This window comes from Caretta caretta, chromosome 1, assembly GCF_965140235.1.
Source record: "Caretta caretta isolate rCarCar2 chromosome 1, rCarCar1.hap1, whole genome shotgun sequence".
NCBI lineage: Eukaryota > Metazoa > Chordata > Testudines > Cheloniidae > Caretta > Caretta caretta.
Window position 1 is genome coordinate 283,950,881 of NC_134206.1, and position 18,926 is coordinate 283,969,806.

At 40.7% G+C, this 18,926-nt stretch overlaps 1 protein-coding gene across 6 annotated transcripts in view; it reads left to right on the plus strand.

Moving 5' to 3' along the window:
- The window catches only part of OSBPL8 (oxysterol binding protein like 8), a 194,263-nt gene that overhangs the window by 63,519 nt on the left and 111,818 nt on the right, over positions 1-18,926 (plus strand). For 3 of the 6 annotated variants that reach the window (XM_048835708.2, XM_048835710.2, XM_048835709.2), the window contains exons 2-3: positions 929-1,037; positions 18,772-18,808. In XM_048835708.2, the coding sequence (XP_048691665.1) occupies positions 996-1,037; positions 18,772-18,808 (79 nt within the window). In that variant the 5' untranslated portion in view covers positions 929-995. Of the gene's footprint in view, positions 1-928; positions 1,038-10,055; positions 10,176-18,771; positions 18,809-18,926 lie in introns of those variants that run through there. The other 3 variants (XM_048835711.2, XM_048835714.2, XM_048835712.2) reach the window with 3 other exon arrangements.

Genomic DNA, 18,926 nt, shown 5'->3' on the forward strand with positions numbered 1-18,926 from the left:
ACTGGCTGCGACAAGTCGCCGAGTGGGTTCCCTGAGCACCTGCGTGGCGCTAAATACGCTGCTGTGTGGCTGCATGGTCATGCAGCTTATAGGAAACTTAGGTCCAGAGCAATTCATATCTGTTTTTGAGGGTTTTATAGTGTGATGTGAACAAGCGTGGTATCGTAGCACCCTATCCTTGTTCCATACAAAACATTGCATCATGTATAGGGAATAAGGCAGTGGTCCTGAGGAAGGGGTGGAATGATCCTGTGTGTCTTTTGACTGGAAGCTAAAAAACATGGATCCAGTCCCCAGCTCGTCCAAAAATGGCACCATAAGTATCAAAGTCGCTTAGTCTCTGTGCCTCAGTTCTGTTTAGACTACTACTTAAACTGTGGTGAGAGATCTTAAAAATTCATAAAAATTTCTGACTAAATTGAATACTACAGAAAAGCTTGTAAAAGAAAACCATTCCTTGTTCAATGTAGGGTTTGGATGTTGTTCAGTATTTGAGGCCTGGAGCTACACATTGAACTAAGAGGATGTAAAAAGATACAGAAGAACCTGCTTTTTGCTTACTGACTGTTGTTAATTCACTGGCCTTTGTCAGCTCTATGCCTTGAATGTGTGGGATCCTGTGGGGAAAATGACATGTTATATTTTAAGACTATCACAATGCATGTGCAAAATAGGCAACTTTAACGTGATCATTTCTTGAGTTTTGGATGCTTCACTTTGCAACCTTAATTTTCCTTTAATGTAGGCCCTTTGTACAGATAGTATGTGGAATCTTTGAGGACATATGATATAAATGGCATATGGTAGCAGTTAAGTCATTATTTTTGTTGAACACTGCTCTAGTGTATTATTGTTAAAGAACACTAGGGATATCTGGTTGCAGTGTTAATTAATTTCAGTCACTGATGATTGATTTGTTCTCTTCCAGGATATGCAGGTTTGCAGCATGGAGGAACTCTAATTGAAAGAAATACTGAGACAAGGCCTCTTTCAACATGGAGACTGTTTTATTTGAAGGGGAACCCGACAGAACTTCGGTGAGTAACATCAAGGTGATTGAACGTATTCAAACTAAATTAATGTTGAGGGTTTTTTAGGATCATTGATCTTGAGTTTCTATCTTAAATTGCCGGTACTTATTTGTCAGTGTGTGTTAAAAGTAAATTTTATATCATATCAGCAGGGGTGACATGTATCAACACTTGTTAAGCAGGGCCTGCCTGGTAACCTTGTAGTAGTACTTTTCACTACCATGGAAGAAATGTTTGATTCCTGGACTTGGTACTCACTGTTAGGGGAGGTAAGGTAGTAGAGGGCATTTCTGTCAGTCTTGCTGATCAGCATATGGGCAGGGCAGACTAGCTTTCTTTTTCCAGTCTGTGATTGGTAACTGACGTGCTGCTTCATGAGATAAGGGGTAGGAGGAATGGTAGGGATTCCCAGGACTTTTTTAAGGACAATGAGTACTTTCCATGGAGGATTGTAAGCTCTGGGGCAGGGACCATGTCAACTTCCATACTGCACCTAGGACTGTGGAGCCCTAATACTGGTGGAGGTCTATAGGTGCTACCATATTTAAACAACTATGTTAACATACTAAGTAAAATAGTGACAGGTTTCAGAGTAGCAGCCATGTTAGTCTGTATCTGCGAAAAGAAAAGGAGTACTTGTGGCACCTTAGAGACTAACCAATTTATTTGAGCATAAGCTTTCGTGAGCTACAGCTCACTTGATGCATCCGATGAAGTGAGCTGTAGCGCACGAAAGCTTATGCTCAAATAAATTTGTTAGTCTCTAAGGTGCCACAAGTACTCCTTTTCTTTTTAAGTAAAAATAGTGAAGATGAACTGCTGAAGCCTTTATATATGAGCAGGCTTAGAAGAACTAGATTTTTACTGGTAAATGTTGAACATAGATTTCGTCATACAAACACTAACAGACAAAAAATATTTCCATCGCTGCTGCTGATAAATGTACAGATGGGCAAAGTAAGAAAAATGCTCTTTGAGACATTAGAATTTGATTTTACAGATATTTACTTTGTATATTTTGACAAGTGATGTTGACAATTTGAATTTTTAAAAGTTATAAAACTTATAATTTTTTGAGTGTTAACATCTACTATCATTAAATGATCATCTTACACCCCCATGACTGAAAACTGAAATAAATAAAAATCAGAAAAATGCTGAAGCCATAATTTTGCGTTACTGTGAAAACTTAAATCAGTAAAAATAACTTAAAATATTATCGTTTAAGATTACCGAAAAAAAATCATCCAAGCTTATTTGTGAGGTTTTGATGACACAAGATGCCCTAATGTTTTTTTTTTTTTTTGGTGGAGGGGGGTGGGGATGTTTATTATATCTAGGGGAAAGATATAGCTTTTGATCTTCTTCCCTCCACATGGACAATTGTTTAAAAGATTGTAATTTACTTGGTAAAGAGTCCAATACTAAATGAATTTCCATGAGGGGCCTGTTACCTACAGTATGGTCTAGTGGGATGTGACTTTTTTTTCTTCTGAAGTCATTTTCTGAGCTAATCACCTCCCTTCAAAAACAAAGCAAAACTCACTTAGAATCTTTTCTTTCTTTAGTGAGAATAAAGGAATGCTTGAATTAATTCAAGAATTTTTTTTGACTTACATGATAAAACTTTTTGGTCACCAATAAAAGCAAAAAGAAAATCTTACAGCAGTATTTGGGCCATAGAAATAAGTAATCTAAAGCAGCTGTTTTACCAGGACACAATCAATAATATGGAAAATGTGCTTCTATCTGGAGATGAGTATAAAGTGAGCTACTTTACAGCCTACAACAGTGTTGGATCTCTCCTTGCTCATTCAGAATTACGAGGAGTCTGGTGGCACCTTAAAGACTAACAGATTTATTTGGGCATAAGCTTTGTGGGTAAGAAACCCACTTCTTCAGATGCATGTAGATACAGACTAATACGGCTACCCCTCTGATACTTGACATCATTCAGAATTGAACTCCTCCATGGGAGAGGGTACTCTCCTTTCCATGCCCTTTGTTCACACCTTGTACATCAGATATCAACCACAATATAGGGCCTGTTTGAAGAAACTCCCTGTTCCTCTAAAATATGTCCTGTGGTCATGGTACCTTATTTGCAATGATGAGAATCCTGCACCTTTCCTCTGTTATCAACATTTAGCAAATATAGAGATAAGGTAAATTGGAAGGCAATGCAGCCAACTTCAAGTGTGTGGTAGTGGACCTCCTTGACATGCTTTAAAAATGAGATCTATAGAGTAGGTTTTTCTAAGTTCATTAAGGCTACGGATACACTATCCTGCGGTTTGGACTGTGGTGGGTGTGAAGAGCACTGCGCACCAAAGTGCTGCACTGTAATTCCCCCAGGTGGACCCTAGTTTGCGTTAATGTAGTCCTATTTGAATAGAACTACATTAATATGAACTAGGAACCTTTTAGCTTGTGCCTACTTGGATCACATGGGAGAATTACAATGCAGCACTTTGGTGCATACTGCTGTTCACGCTCCCAATGTCTGAAATGCAGGGCAGAGAAGACAAGCCCTAAATCTAAAATGTTGTGAATTCTCCTCAGAACTGATGTTAATGTTAACATTTTATTTAGTGTTAAGTACTTTTTTCCACTGTTCAGCATTGCTTGCCAGATTAATACTTACAATAGCAATTAAGTTTGACAAATGTGTACCTTGATTATAGGCGGAGTGTGAAGTATCATTTTCATGTTTCTATTTTTTACCACAGCTATTGTGTTAGAAGTGTTTTTCAAACTGTCAGCACAATTAAAAGTTTCTCTTTTGGGGCCAAACCTTATCTAAGTACAGTATCTAATTTCTTAGACTACTATACATTTTAGTTTAACATTGCCTGAAGCTTTTGATTTGCTTAAAGTATTTGAAAATCAATACAGAAATATTACTACTGCATTTAGGATCAGTACAATATTTCATTTCCTTCTTAGTTTTGAAAATCCTTTGTGCACAAATAGCCGACATCTTACAGGTTTTGTATTTTTGAAAGCTCTCCTTCCAGAGGACTATGAATAGGACTGCCAGACCTCCCGGATTGGCTGGGAGTCTGGGAATTGGGCTCAATCTCCTGGAGGCTACTGAAGCCAATCTGGAATATTTTAGGCCGCTAAAAGTCTGGCGGCGCACTGGGGCTATGGCAAGCTCCCTATGTGCCATGGCGCTCTGCATGGTTCCTAGAAGTGACTGGCATGTCCAGTTAGGCACAGGGGCGTCCAGGGGATTTCTGTGCATTGCCCCTGCCCCGAGTGCCAACTCCGCAGCTCCCCGTGGCTGGGAACTGTGGCCAATGGGAGCTGCGGGGACAGTGCCTGTAGGCAGGGGCAGCATGCGGAGCTGACAGGCCGCCCCTGAGCCTAGGAGCTGGACTTGCTGACTGCTTCGCAGAAGCCGCCCGAGGTAAGTGTAGCCCGACCAGAGCCCGCCCCGCACGCCCTCCTGCACACACCCCAATCTCCTGCCCCAGCCCTGATCCCCCTCCTGCACACAAACTCCCTCCCAGAGCCTGCACCCCAAACTCCCTCCTGCACCCCAACCTGACCCAGCTCTGAGCCCCCTCCCAGAGCCGGCACCCCAACCCTCTGACCCAGGCTCAGCCTGGAGCCCCCTCCTACACTCTGAACTCCTTGACCCCAGCCCAGAGCCTGCACCCCATTCAGCACCCCAACACCCTGCCCCAGATCAGCCTGAAGCCTCCTCCTACACTCCGAACTCCTTGGCCCCACCCCCCAGCCCAGAGCTTGCATCCCCTCAGTACTCCAATACCCTGCCTGAGCCCGGTGAAAGTGAGTGAGGGTGGGAGAGAGTGAGTGAAGGAGGGAGGACGGGTGGGACAGGTGTGGGGCAATGGTTTTTGGTTTTGTGTAATTAGACAGTATGAATAATATGACAAGCAAGTGTGGATAGCCTAAACTTGAATTTATCCACTAGAGTCCCAAAAGAGAGGAAACTTGCTGAAGTATACAGTATCACTGTGTAATATTGAAGGGTTTGAGTAGTGGGAGCCAGAATTAATAAGGGCTTTTAAAAAATATTCCTTCACTTAATCTTGGTGTGCTGTGACCTGGTTGCTTTTGTTCTAGTACTGGGGGAAATAAATGATGACTTAAATTTTCTATTGCCCGAGTCACATAGTACTGTATTTCCCTTCTTCAGACTGGAGAGAATTCTGCCTCTGTACAGAAGCACTGGACTGCCATGGTGCTCTAAATTGTAAGAAGGCTGAACTACTGAGCTTTTCATAGGCTTTTGTAGCTTCCTGTGACTTTCATATGTTCTGAAATCTGTGGGTTACTCACAGGATCCAAGCTCAGGCTGGCCTTCAATTGATGCATGTATTGACTAGGATTCTGTTCATTCACATTGGGATGTATAATCTAGAGCAGATGTTCCCAAATTGGGGTCAATGGGCCGCTTACTGGCTGGTTTACATTGTGCTGGCTATTCTTTTTTAAGCTGAGAAGAACAGGAGGCGGGGGGTACAATCATATAAGAACATAAACATGCAGTGTGATTCCTTTTCTTCAAAAGATGAGCCATTATTGGAGTAAAGATGACAAAAAAAAAATATTGCCTAATATTACTTTCCCACCTAAGCAATAGCTGTAGTTACTACAGTGGGAAGTGATCAGTGTGATCACAAATGTGAGTGGGAAAGTAGCTCATGACTCAATTTCTTTTAATATTTCGTGTATACTGTGAGTGTTTGAACTCTACAGTTCATGCCCTCCCCTCTGCTGGTGAGGGAGGAGATCTTGGAGTAGGACTGGTGGCAGGATCGAACTCATGCTACAGCTCTGCTGTTGGTCCATAGCAGAAGACATCTCCTGTCATCCACCTAGACTCAATTGCTGGGTTGGTAGAGAGCAAACAATAGGCTGTACACTTCTGTGGCTTTTAGAGTATGGCTTTCTTGTCCAATTAAAGTCCGTGTGTGTTCTGTGCATGCATTTGGAAAATGGGGAAGCTCAAAAGAGCTAGTAATTTAGTTAGAAAAAAGCACCTATACTAACTCTCCTAGCTGTTCTGGTGATGCAGTTCTCAAACTCTCAACTTTAATTCTTGCTTCAGAATAGTTTGGCTGTAGCTTGTGTATTTGGGTGGTGGTATTGAAATGCATGATCAAGAGGGCACAATAATATCAGTTTTTCACATGTGAATCTTGTTTCAATTTTGGAACCCTTGGAAACTTTTTTTTTCCTTTTGTTTATCTCAAGCTTTGTTCATGGAACTGCAGAGAAATATCTTTAACTTCTCTTCCCGTAAAGTAACTTGGTGCCTCTGGAGCAGAGTTGGGGGTTCTGGGAACTGTTGTCCAAAAGCCTGAACTGTGATTTTGCATGACTCATGAGATGTGGTAACTCCTGTGTGTGGATTGGCTGGGCTTGGTTTTAGAAATGAATTTTAAAAGTAGGAAATGTTAGTATAAAGGGGTTTTTTTTTGTTTTTTTTTTAAGCATGTCTCAAAAGACATAAGATACACTGAGACTCTGCTGTTGTGCAACCAACAAAGTTAGTATGTTTTAAACATCCTAATCTTCTGTTCTCAATGATGTGTTTTATTTCGCACCTTCTTTTCCCTTTTTGTGGGTGATTTAAATGGATTCTAATCTGAGCATTCTCTAGCTATATTTTGAGTGTTTAGATGAAGATTAGGTGGTGGTGCCTTCCGAAGTTGGAATACTGCTTGGCCAAAACTTGCCTATGATCATTAAAATTCAATCAGCCGAAATCCTTCCCAATTCTGAACTTTTTTGTTAGTGGTATTAATAGTAGCACCTGGGGTCCCACATACAGATTGAGGCCCTGTTGTGCTAAGCGCTTCACATACACCTAATAAGACAATACCTGCCCTGAAAAGCATACAAACTAAATAGATCCAGGGTGGGGGAAAAGGAAGTATTATTCCCATTTTACATACAGAAGAACTGAGGTACAGATGACTTGTTCAGGGTCATTCTTCCTCTTTCTTTCTCTCCTTGTAGTTTTTTCTTGTAGAGCCATAGGTTCATTATTGCAACTATGCAACAACTGCAGCATAATATAATGTTCTCCAGGTCACATGCAGATATTGTGTGCTATGTGTAAACTGACCTCTCAGAGTAGGGTTATTGTGTTTATAATTTGAAATACACTGACAAAGATTTAGCAGTGGTCCATTGCAATGATGGTATAATTTACTCAGCAGATGAGAGATTGTGGGAGGGAATTACACTGTGGTAGAATATTGTTGAATGATAGATAAAATAATAAAAGTGATCGTCCAACAAAAATAACAGGGATTTTATTTACACTGGAACAAACAGAACTGGACTCCACGTACTTACAATAATGTTTAATATATGAAGTATATAATTAAAAACCTGATTCAAATACCCACATACATGCACATGTGTGTTCAAATGTACGCACATACTAACTTACTGCTAAGTCTACTTAACTAAATATAACCCTCTAAATAAAAAAAAAAATCTCTGTCTCTGCACAGGCTATTATCTTATAGGTTGTTGTTATTTTTAGTTCAAGGTTCCCGTTTCCCCAAATATCTCACAGGGTACTCTCTTACACCAAAGTCAGTCTCCGAGTCTCAAGCACCTCTTGTGACTTCCTGAAGAGATGGTCTTGACTCCAGAGATGCTTGCTTGCTAGGGTGCATGTTAGACCAGACCCACTGGATCTGAAGGACCTTTGGTTCTCCTGTTCTGGATATCTGGAACAACATGAATCAATGATAGGAATGACTAGATCCAATGATCAGGAACATAAAGGAATGGATGCTCAAGAACACGCGATTAAACATGGATTGACTTGACCAGCCAGCTTTAAACTGACTGGATCCTCTCCTGCACATCTGTCTGTCCTGCCCAATCTCAGCCTCTCCACTTACTATCAGTTTCTCTCAGTCCCGGTTTCTCTATGACACTCTGGCTATCCTCTCCCCTCACCCTGTTTCTCTTGGGTTACTCACAGTTTCTCTCAGACTCTCCCTCAGGTTCTCCCCATCTGCCTCTGTCCCTCAAATGTTCCCCCCTCTTCTCCTCCATCACTTCCCCTCCCCCTGAGGGGAGGTGCCACCTCCTCCCACTTTTGCAGAGGGAGCACCACCTCTTCTCCATAGAACAATGACAGTGCATTCACTCTATATCATATATCCCTATACAAGGTTGAGTCCCTTAATCTTAATTACATATGCTTTAATTGTAAGAAACATAACTTCCAATATTTCTAAGATGACATCAGAAGTGATCCTCCATCCCTAGCTGCCATTCTGCTGGGCCTTTATGCTGCCAATGTCAAACTGTATAATGCATCTTGGAGTGCACAGACTTGGAATTTAATACAATTTATTAATTCAAAAAGCAAGTATCAAAATATCCTGGTTTATACTAGCCTCTTTTTCCTAAACTTCCCACTGTTTCAGCTTCCCTGGCGGTAGCAGTAGTGGGAGTGTCAATATAGGTAAGAGACTGGTAGCCAGTTGTGTCTTTATCACCATCTTGTGTAGACCTGCTATGACCATAATTGGCCCACATGGTGGTAAAAGTGCTTTCAGTCACAGGCCATCATAATACTGGTGGAGCTGAAGTGGGGCTAAGAATAGCAGGAATTATTTTGGAGCAAAAGGCTACTGTTGACATGGTATGTTTTGAATGTGCAATCAATAGAGGGAATCTAAAACACATGCACTGTGTACTGGGTGCTGAGAAATTAATGGACTAAATTCAAATGTATAATGCTAGTTTAAACTGTGATCTAGGCATGAGTTCTACTTGATAAATCATTTCCACTTTTGTTCTTGTTTTGTTTTTGATTTTTCGCTCCTAGGGCTGAGTTGGTTATCCTACTCTGTCCGTGTTTCATTTGGTTTTGAGTAAGAACAAGGTCATATTTGTTTAGGGACAGATTCAGTCTTAAGGACCTCCCTTCCTCTGTATATTCTAGAGTCCCTATAACTATCTGCAAGGCTTTTCTGCTTAAGACAATTTAATCTTTGACCATTATGATATTTTATTCATCTTTGCCTTTTTGAGGTATACGTTTTTCCTTTTGACAGGGTGGCTGTATCTCTGAACAACTTTATTTCTGCATTGTTCAAACACAAATATGATTCTGGCCCCAAAATGTAGTTTAAGTGATAATGAAAAGGGAACTTGCTGATGGTGTGGGAATGGGAAGAAAGTGTAATTTCCATGGTAGCAGATGTTTTGCTGCTTGTCTTTATTCTAAAAAAAAAAATTATCTATTTTTAGGAACAGCAATGGGAGCAGATAATTCCAAATCAGAGAAAGTGACGAAAGGCTAACTGAAAAGTAAGATCTGAGGAGGAATTGGGAGTAGAGCGAGACTTCTTGGCATATAGGGAGAGGATGTTTGGGCATGGGGTGGTACAAGAAAAGACATATTATTGCAAGTATGAAGGAGATAAAGTGAAAGTGGTTGGCATAGAGGCCTTAGAGATGGAAGATCAGAGGTGATAGCCAGGCAGGTGGGGGCAGATCTTAAAGCCTTCAAGTTGAACAGAGTTTGAAGGCTGATGTGGAAAGAAATCAGTGATCAGATTTAAGGGAAAGGTGACACAGTTGAAAGTGGTGTGAGACAGATGATTTTAAATTTGATATTTTTGGAGAAATGAAAAGGGTGGTGAGGAGGAGCCTACACAAGTCCAGTCTTGTGTGCACCCTTAAAAGTAGTGGATACCTTGAATTGTGTTAAGATTGAATGTAAGAGGTTAGGGACAGTAATGTGCAGAGTATCTAACTGTAGATGAGTTATTTGTTTAAAAACTTCCAAGAGGGTAAAGGGGAGGCAAGACATATTTTTGATGTTCATGGCACTTTTCTTTTAAATATTGACAGGAACCTGTTATTCATCATCTAGCACACAAATGTATAACTTGCACGCTAGGTAAAAGGTTTTTAAAATAAAACAAGACTGTTTTAGCTCTGACTAGAAAACTGTTCATCTGTTAATTATTTGTATTGTATATTTTTGTTGCTCTAAAGCAGAAAGCTATCTTAATATTGCCTCTGTAGAACTGTGAACCAGTAATATAGCTTTGGTTCTTCTTTGTTGTCTAACAACTTCTTGGGTTGCATTTTCATATGTCGCTCTTATGGAAGCAATGAAGTGTGGTAAAGTATCTCTAATATTACTACTTCCCCTTCCCACTGTGCCCGTCTACTTGAAATTGTTAGTATATTGGTCAAATGAAACAGTCCTACAAACTTTGTGATTATATTTGTCAAACTTAAAGAACTTCAGAAAACCTTGTAACTGTTCTTCTTGGGCTATTGATGGGCTATACAGAGAATCTGAAAGTCTGGACACACTCTCAAGGGAGCGTACAACCTAAATTATATCAAAATGTAATCTTATTGCTGACTGGAAGAGCTGTTTAGGACAGGAACATTTGTTTTATGTACATAAAGCCATTCTATGAAAAGAACAAAACTTTATCTGAAGCAAAACTGTTTGCTGCATTTGCAACTGTTGTGTATGAAATGTAAGCTTTTTTTACCAATCTTTGATTTGTACAATAGGTGAAACTTACTGTTACATTGTTATTTTAATGTTCAACTGTGGGTTCTTCGTTATTTGTATTCAAGTTGTATAATCAGCTCTTTGGACAGTTATTGGTCTATCATGAAAAAGCAGTAGCTTTTCCATAAAGGTTACAGTTATGTTACTGTTTTAAAGCCATATTTTGCTCTCTTGCTAAAATCTATTAAGTCAACTAAGTCTGAAAATCGGTAAAAACAAGTCTTGAGCTTCTTTGCAAAATATACCAAAATTTAGGTCTTTTGAACAAGGGGGTTTCTGACAGAGGTGACCACACAAAAAAGATATTTTCAAAGTTGCAAAAGCTTTCTAACACTTTTTTCCCCTTAATAAAAATAGAGGGTCGGGGGGGAGGGACATGAACTTAGTTTACCAAACTCTCCTAAGCAAGATTTTTAATCTATGATACCAAAATTTAGTTGCATGAAGCATTAAGTCTTGCAGCTCCAAAAAGGAAAATGCTAAAGATAACCAGGTTCCTGTGAATTCATAAGGGTACAACAGAAATCCTAAATTTTCATTTATAAAATCTGAGGTGAGCATCCTGCCTTCTCCCCTGCAGAGAGAGCTCAAAATATTACAGGATTCTAGTGAGGGTTGTTACTGGGAAAAAGGGCTCATAAGTGAGGCTGCTTAACAGGCTGTGTTAGTGGCTGAGACACAGAAGGAAGTGATCTCAGAAGTGGTGGCAATCAGGAGGAGATTGCAATTATGGGGAAGACGTGCTGTGGGCCAGGAGGGCAGGCGCTGCTGCCATCCCCCAAACAGCTGCAGCTTGGATGATTGTTGCTTTCTGGATTTGCAGACTGGATCGTAGGTGAGCAGGAGTACTTTGGAGGAAAGTGGGTTTTTCCTAGAATGTTTAGAGGGACTGCCATAGGTAGACAAGTCTGTAGGAAGTTAGAGAGCCCCTAGCTTTTTTGCTGCCTTATCCTATGTCACTACTTTAAACTAACAACGTTCACCAGGCAGACTTTAAGGTGGAGTTACGATTGTGGCCACACAAAGCTACCCATTGTGGCCACACAAAGCTACCCATTGTGCTCTTCCTGAATGTGGGAGCTTAAATGCCTAAATTCTGATACTAGAAAACCAGGAAATTTACAGATAAGGGTACTCTGTCCTCCAATATCTCTTACAAAAGTGTTAGGTACAACTTTAAAAAGAAGTTTTCAGTGTGTACTTGTTCTGTTACTATTAGAAATTCATGGCCCACTTTGCTGATACAAATAAAAGGGTTTACCCCAAGACTCCATGGAAAAGAGCCCTTTGCGGGAGGTGCAGAGCCTGTTCTTCTTGCTTTCCACAGGAGACCCTGGCAACAGGGATGGGATAGAGTGGCTAGAGGATCAGCACTGAGATAAATTCCATTGTCACTCTTCAAGTCTTATCGGTCCAGCATTTTTTTGTAACCATTAAAGGTCAAATAATAGAAATGGTTTATAAACATTGATCTACATATGCTATTTAAATCAGTCTGAGAAATTAGTAAATACAGTTTGGGATGATCACTTAGGTTCAGGTTCAGCTCTGGTGGTAAGGTTTTGATATATATGCACAGAAGACTACAATTACAACACCATGAAATTTCAGATTTAAATATCTGAAATCATCATGACATTTACGATTTTTAAAACCCATGACTGTGAAATTGACCAAAATAGACTAAATGTGGTAATAAACAGTAGTTTGCAAAAATAGCCTTAATTATTGACCTCTGACAGTGAGATGATCCTTTTTAAAATAAATCCTTTAACAATCTGGTTGTGTAAAATTTTCAAAAGCAGCTAAATCCTACTGGAAGTCCAATGGGACTTAATCATCTGAGTGACTCAGGTGCTTTTGAAAATTTTACCCTTGGTCTTTATCTTTCTGTTATATACAGGCAACATAATATCCATAGTCCATGAAGAAAAAACAATTAAGTTTACATAGGTATGTGTGCTTAATCATGAGCAGTTTAGGTGAACAAACAGCAACTTAACGCTGAGCTTAAAAAAAGGGTCTTATTTATAACAAGTGTATATATTAAACTTATTTTAATGTTTTTTCTAAAGACTGTTGCTCACTTATCTTAAAAAATTAAGTATTTATTGGAAAATATTGAATAGTCCCTCTAGATTCTGGAAAGGAGAATGCATGTTTCACACAGTTTTATGGCATGTTTATGAAGTATCTGAGTATTGGAGAATTTTTCTGGCTAAAAGTGAGCCCATGACTGTTTCTGGATATGAAACTTTCTGTGGTTTGATCTGTGGCAACACAGGACTCAGTCCTTCCTCCTTGCTCTGACAGATGACTGCCAATTGCTAGGGGGTCCTTCTTTTGCGTTTCCAGTTTTGGATTCCTGCCTTAGTCAGAGCAACATACAGGACAGAGGCTGTCTGATGCACCTGTGCACGTTAATGCTCCATGACCTATCTGGCAGCAGGGCACTCGTGAACTTGTATCTCCAGCTACACCTATGAAAGAGGTGCCTGTTTCCATCCTTCTATGGTGTAGCCATTCTGTTTTTCCCATGGGATGTAGGGCAAACTTTTTTGGCTACTTTGTCCAGAAACCTAGTTGATATTTCCTGCAAAAGAATTTCATCAAAGACATAATCTCTGGATCCCTGAGGGCTCAAGCTTTCCCCTCTTCCCTGGTGTGTCTGTTCCAGAATGTGGTGACCTTTTACAGCTTTTCAAGTTGGAGAATTAGATTCTATATATACAAATCCTCCTCCTCCTCTGATTTTATGTGCAGGGGTGGGACTGAAAATACATATAGGCAATCAAGTTTTCTCAAGTGGTTTTTAAGATATTAAAAACTATCATTGTACACCTTATTCATATGCAAACTTGCAGTGGTTTGACTAATTAAACATACATTTTTTAACCAATTTAGGTAAACCTTTTCAAGTTTGCATAGAAATAAGGTATAGAATGATAGTTTAAATGGGTTTTTTAAGATATTCAGAACTAAGGATTATTAAAGCCATTTTCCAACAGTTCTAGTAGACTCTCTGTTGGTTTAGTTTGTTTTTCTCTTACAGAAAACTTCAACTTTTCATTACCCTCCCCCCCTTCCCCCCCCCCCCCAAACAAATCAGTTTTTAGTTCAAATCTCTAAACATACATAGAAAGAAGAGACTGTGGATCATGTTTAGTTGAAACTCCAGTTTTCCAGTTGAATAAGTTTTTGACTGAAAATTTTCAAGCAGCCTTAATATCAATACATAAACTTGTACTAGTTTAAATAACTTGTTCTAACTGATACATATTTGTATGAGGACAAGTCTTTAGTAGGTGAATTCGTATGCAGGCATAAAATATTTTTAAAACAAATGTTTGGTACTTGGACATTTGTGTTACTGGCTAGTATTTGAATTCAGGATCACTTACCCCTGCAACAGTTGAACATTACAGGTATCCTAAAGTAGTCTTTAGACTACCACTTTTCTGTATTGTTTTAGCAGATACTCAATCTTCTTTTGCAGGAAAAATCCCTGACAGTAGGTCCTGACAGGCTTAAAATCTTTCCTTTCAGTTTTTAAAATGTCATTCTTAAGGTAACATGTGTATTCTGTCAATGATTTGTGATAGTTTAGTATATAATTTAAAATTTAGTTTATAGTACATATTAAATTGTTCAGTTCTTTTTCCATTCTTTTTCCATCAAGAGCTTAGGGTTTATGTTTCTGTTATTTATCCTGATCACAAATGCATCAAACCAGAAAGTAATTTCACACAACAAAACAGGTAGTAGGTCTAATTTTAGGCTTACCCTTCTTTAAAATGAGTTTAAACCTGAAGGAACGACTATCTAAAGACTTTCTTGTGTGTAATCAGGGTTATGGTTGCTGTCTCTAGTGACAGTTCTTTTTGCTTTTTGCTCTTTTTAAACTTGCAAAGCCAAAACAGCAGTAGGAGAAGAAGTGCTCAACATGAGCTAATTCAGTGAAGGTGGTGGGACTTGCACAGGTGTTAGAGGGGCCTAATTTGACCACTAAAAGCTTTTTTTTACTGGTGACCATGTGAGAGAGAACCAAGCTTGACTCTGAGTGTAGGTTGTTTGCAGAGATGGCAGTTTAAAAAATAATAATAATAAATAAAATGAGCATGTTTAATATAGAAATCATGGAGAGAAAATAACAGAATCCCTGGTGCTATTTTGTTCACTTCTCTGAGCCTGTCAATTTAGGTAAAAGTCTATCCTGACATTTTATCCCTTTAGGAGACTTATTACTGCAAATAACATATTTCAGTATGGACTCCAGATGATACAGATGACACATGAAGGATTCTGTGAAGTAAACAGAGGTCTCTTGTATCCAGAATAGATCCTGAAAAGAGATTATCTTCAGTTAAGACTCTAGATTACAAATATATACTTTTGTGTTGTTCAGTGTAGATGCACTGTATCTATAGTTCAGGCTGGTGCTTGGGCAGCGTGGAATCCAATCTATCAGTATAAACACTGTGTTCATTGGTGAAGATCAGGAACAGAGTTAGACTTGTGTTTCATCCTATAGCATAGGAGCTCTTTGTATCAGTCCAAGGGTTAACCACACAGTGCTAAAATATTTCTATAAAAGGTCTTAGTCATCTCAGGTGACCAGCTCTCCTGCTGCATGTTGTATAATTCTAATGTTGTTACTTGGTCAAGACAGTACTTGAGAGGTAGTTAGTGGTGTAAAGACTGCTACTGTGCTTTTTCACTGTATATTTCACCACTCTGAGAGTACAGACCATCCGCAGGGGTTCTCGCAACAAATTTTTTGGTGGCCTCTGTGTGCGGCCACCAGCTCTTGCTTGTGGCCGCACTGACACTTTCTCCTAAAATACTTTATTAACTTTAGGAAAAACAAATAAATAGCACATATACACATCCGCATGATTGTAATTTATTCATGGAGGTTTTTTTTCCCCAGACTCAATAAAAATATTACTGTGAGAAGTGATACTTGCATGTTAATATCACTTTTCTCAGCAAGTCCCAGGACAAATTACGCCCTGGATGGGGGACGGGAGGGGATTGGAAGTGGAGGCAGTGGAGGCCCGGGGCTATGGAGGGGTAGATTCTGGGACAGGAAGGCGGTGGGGTCCAGGAGTGATGGGGTGTGGGGGCATGGATGTGGAGCCCAGAGAAAGGAGGGTGGGTGGTGAGCCCCGCAGTTGCGCAGCCAGGTGTCGGTGCCCGCAGCCAGAGCCGGAGCTGGGGGTAGGAGCTGCACAGCTGAGGAGGGGGCCAGTGCCTGTGCCCGGAGCAGGAGCTGCATGGCTGGGACAGGGAGTTAAAGCCCAGGGACAGTGCTGACTGCCAGGAGGCTGAAGCTAGCACCTGCTGCCACGTGCCTGGGGATCAGCGCATGCCCGGGGCCGGAGATCGGCGCACACCCGAGGCCAGTGCTTGCTGCCACGTGCCCGGATATCAGTGCCCACTGCCACGGGGCTGGGACTATGAGTCAGCGGCCAGGGTCAGCAGCCAGGTCTGGGGGTTGGAGCACGTGACTGGGGGTCGGTGCCCGGGGCCAGCTGCCACTGGGTCAGGGATCGGTGCCCTGGGTCAGCACTGTGTGGCCAGAGACAGGGATTGGAGCCTGCTGCTGCGTGGCCAGGGGTTGGAGCCTGAACTGAAGCCCCATGGCCAAAGGCCAGGGCTGCGTGGCCAGAGCTGGGAGTTAGCGCCTGAAGCCTCATGGCTGGAGCCCTGGTCCGCACAGCCAGGCTCCCTAAGTCCCGCCTCTGGAGCCTGCCTCCCAACCACCCCGGGGCTGAAGCCTGAGTCTCATTGCCTCCCCCTCTCCCCCCACCCCCAGGTAGATAACTCCCTGTACTCCTGCAGTGTTGTCCCCCACCTGTCTCCAGGGGCCATGCAGGGCTGTGCATCCAGGAGGAACAGAGAAGGAAGGGGGAGGGGCAGACGCTTTGCGCCCCCCCCATCCCCCCAAATCACCGCTCAGGAAGCTGTTGTGGCTGCATATTTGCCATATTTGCCCCTGGTTGCCATATTTGAGAAACGCTGATTGATTAAGAAGCTTAAGTTGCAGAATCCTCTCATTGCTGTATGTTTGTTCATTAGTACTTTGTTTCCAATCGCTCCCAACTCCCCCTTTTGCTTTAAAGCTCTTAGTGTGAACTGGCAGATGCAGCAGAGTGGTGCTGATCAGGAAAGGCTTGGTGTTCTGACTCATTATCAGACTGAATTAATTCTTACACCGTTGCTGTATTACTTCATGCCTCTCTGCTGTTCTGTTGCCCTTGGCACTTTCTCAAATCTAAAAACAGTAAGGTAATATAATCCCATTTGCGATGATAACATGTATTATGTTCCCATTTTAGGTATGCTATCGTACTGTATTAAGTAGTTAAAGAGAAACCGACTTGATATATGTCCAGTTTTTTAAAAATGAGTTTGATACTACTTCAGTCCCCAAGTTTCCTTTAACTTCTGGGGGTTTCGCTCTCACATTCCCCTATTTAAAAACATGTTCTTTCTCTCACCTGATACTCTATGAAGGATCCAGGCAAACAGGGTGAAACTAACTGCCTGACTAAACAGGAAAAATTGAAATGGACTATACAGAATGTGCTTCCAAATGGGCCCAGTAAACAAACTGAAGAATTTGAAGTTGTTTCTTTTTTTACTGATCTTGTTACAATAGTAATGACATTTTTTGAACTGAGTATTAACCTCTCTAATTGGCACAGGAACCCCCATCGCTAACTAGGGACGTGGCCATGTTCTTCAGGAGGCAAGAGACTCCTTCTGATACACCCTCACAGACTTGGGAGCTTCTGGGGGTGACATGGGCTCATTTTTGCTGACATGGAGGCAAACCTGATACCCTTTTTAAAATATGGCTAGAGTTTGCCATTGGCAGTGAACATTGGGTAGGGTTCTGGTTGGGCTTTCCAAAGCATTGGATTTTATACTTTTTTTTAATTTGAAAAAAGTTAGTCAGATGTGCAACAGTGCTGTTTAAATCATGCACACAAAACTAGACTAGGAAAGAGCTAAAATTGAAAAGATAAACTATAGTTTAGCAGAGGAGCAATTGGGGATATCTTTTCCCCAATAGCGGGCATGTCACTATGCTTGTTTTATCCTTTGATCCCACCATTAAGTTTCTTTTAAAATGGTAAGCACTTGGGGACAGGGATGGATCATATCTTATATCTATACAGCACCCAGCCCAAGGGGTCCTGATCCTGACTGGGGCTTTGGATACGAATAGAATATAAATGATTAATAATACAAGTCAAATTACCCCCCCATCCCCAAAAAAGTGAGGTGGGGTGGGCTGTTATTTTATAACTACTCCATCCTCCTGCAGTGATTACAATGATATATAATTCAGTGGAGACTTAGGTGGGAGGAAATTTGTGTTACAGCTTACAGTTCTTTGGAGATGCATGGACACAATGCTTCTTGTAAAAAGAAAAGGAGTACTTGTGGCACCTTAGAGACTAACCAATTTATTTGAGCATGAGCTTTCGTGAGCCACAGCTCACTTCTTGTTTAACTCTTGTTTCCATTGTTTGTCTTGTTTCCTACACAGGAAAAATATGCTGTGTGATGGGTACCTGTGCTTACTGAACTAAAACACTGAGGCTTCTAAAATAATAATTTTGCATCAATGGTTATGCTTGGATGCATCATACTAGTGGGTGCTGCACATTTAATGAGCTTTTAGGAATGTTTGTGTTTGCATGTACAATTTGAGAAAAACGATCTGTTGTTTTAGGTGGATTGTCCTAGAATACGAACTCTTTCATAGGACGTTGTGGTTTTCTGAAACAAACTTAACTATTGATCTTGAGACACGTTCTGTTGTAATGAGAATACTAAATTGCTGAATGTCTTGCAGAAGACCTACTTTTGCCTATCTAAAAAGGGATGTTAGCTGCTCACTAACTGTATCCAAGCTAATAATGGCTTCCTATAAGCATATTTGTCAGTTTTGTTACTTCAACGTTGTTTTGTTTCTGAACTGTTAAGTCCTTTTGAAGTCTTCCCTTAATATTGATGTGCATGTTGTATTTTAGTGATAAACTAACTCTGTTTTCGTTGTGCTTCCTCTTTCCTTTTGCTGCTGTTGCTGACGTCTCTGCGCATTTTGCTTCTTCCTGGCCTGGACTTTTTTTGTTCGCTGTTCTTCGTTCTCCAATTACATTGCACTTGCAGAATCATGGTGAGATCAAAGACTCTCATGGACCATCAAGTAAGTGACTAACTTCTTCTATAGGATGTTTGGGCATATTAGGCAAGGTCACCATCTTCTTGTGTGAGCACATGGGCCAGTGGACATAACACTAAAGTTTCATGTGTGTCATGACCTA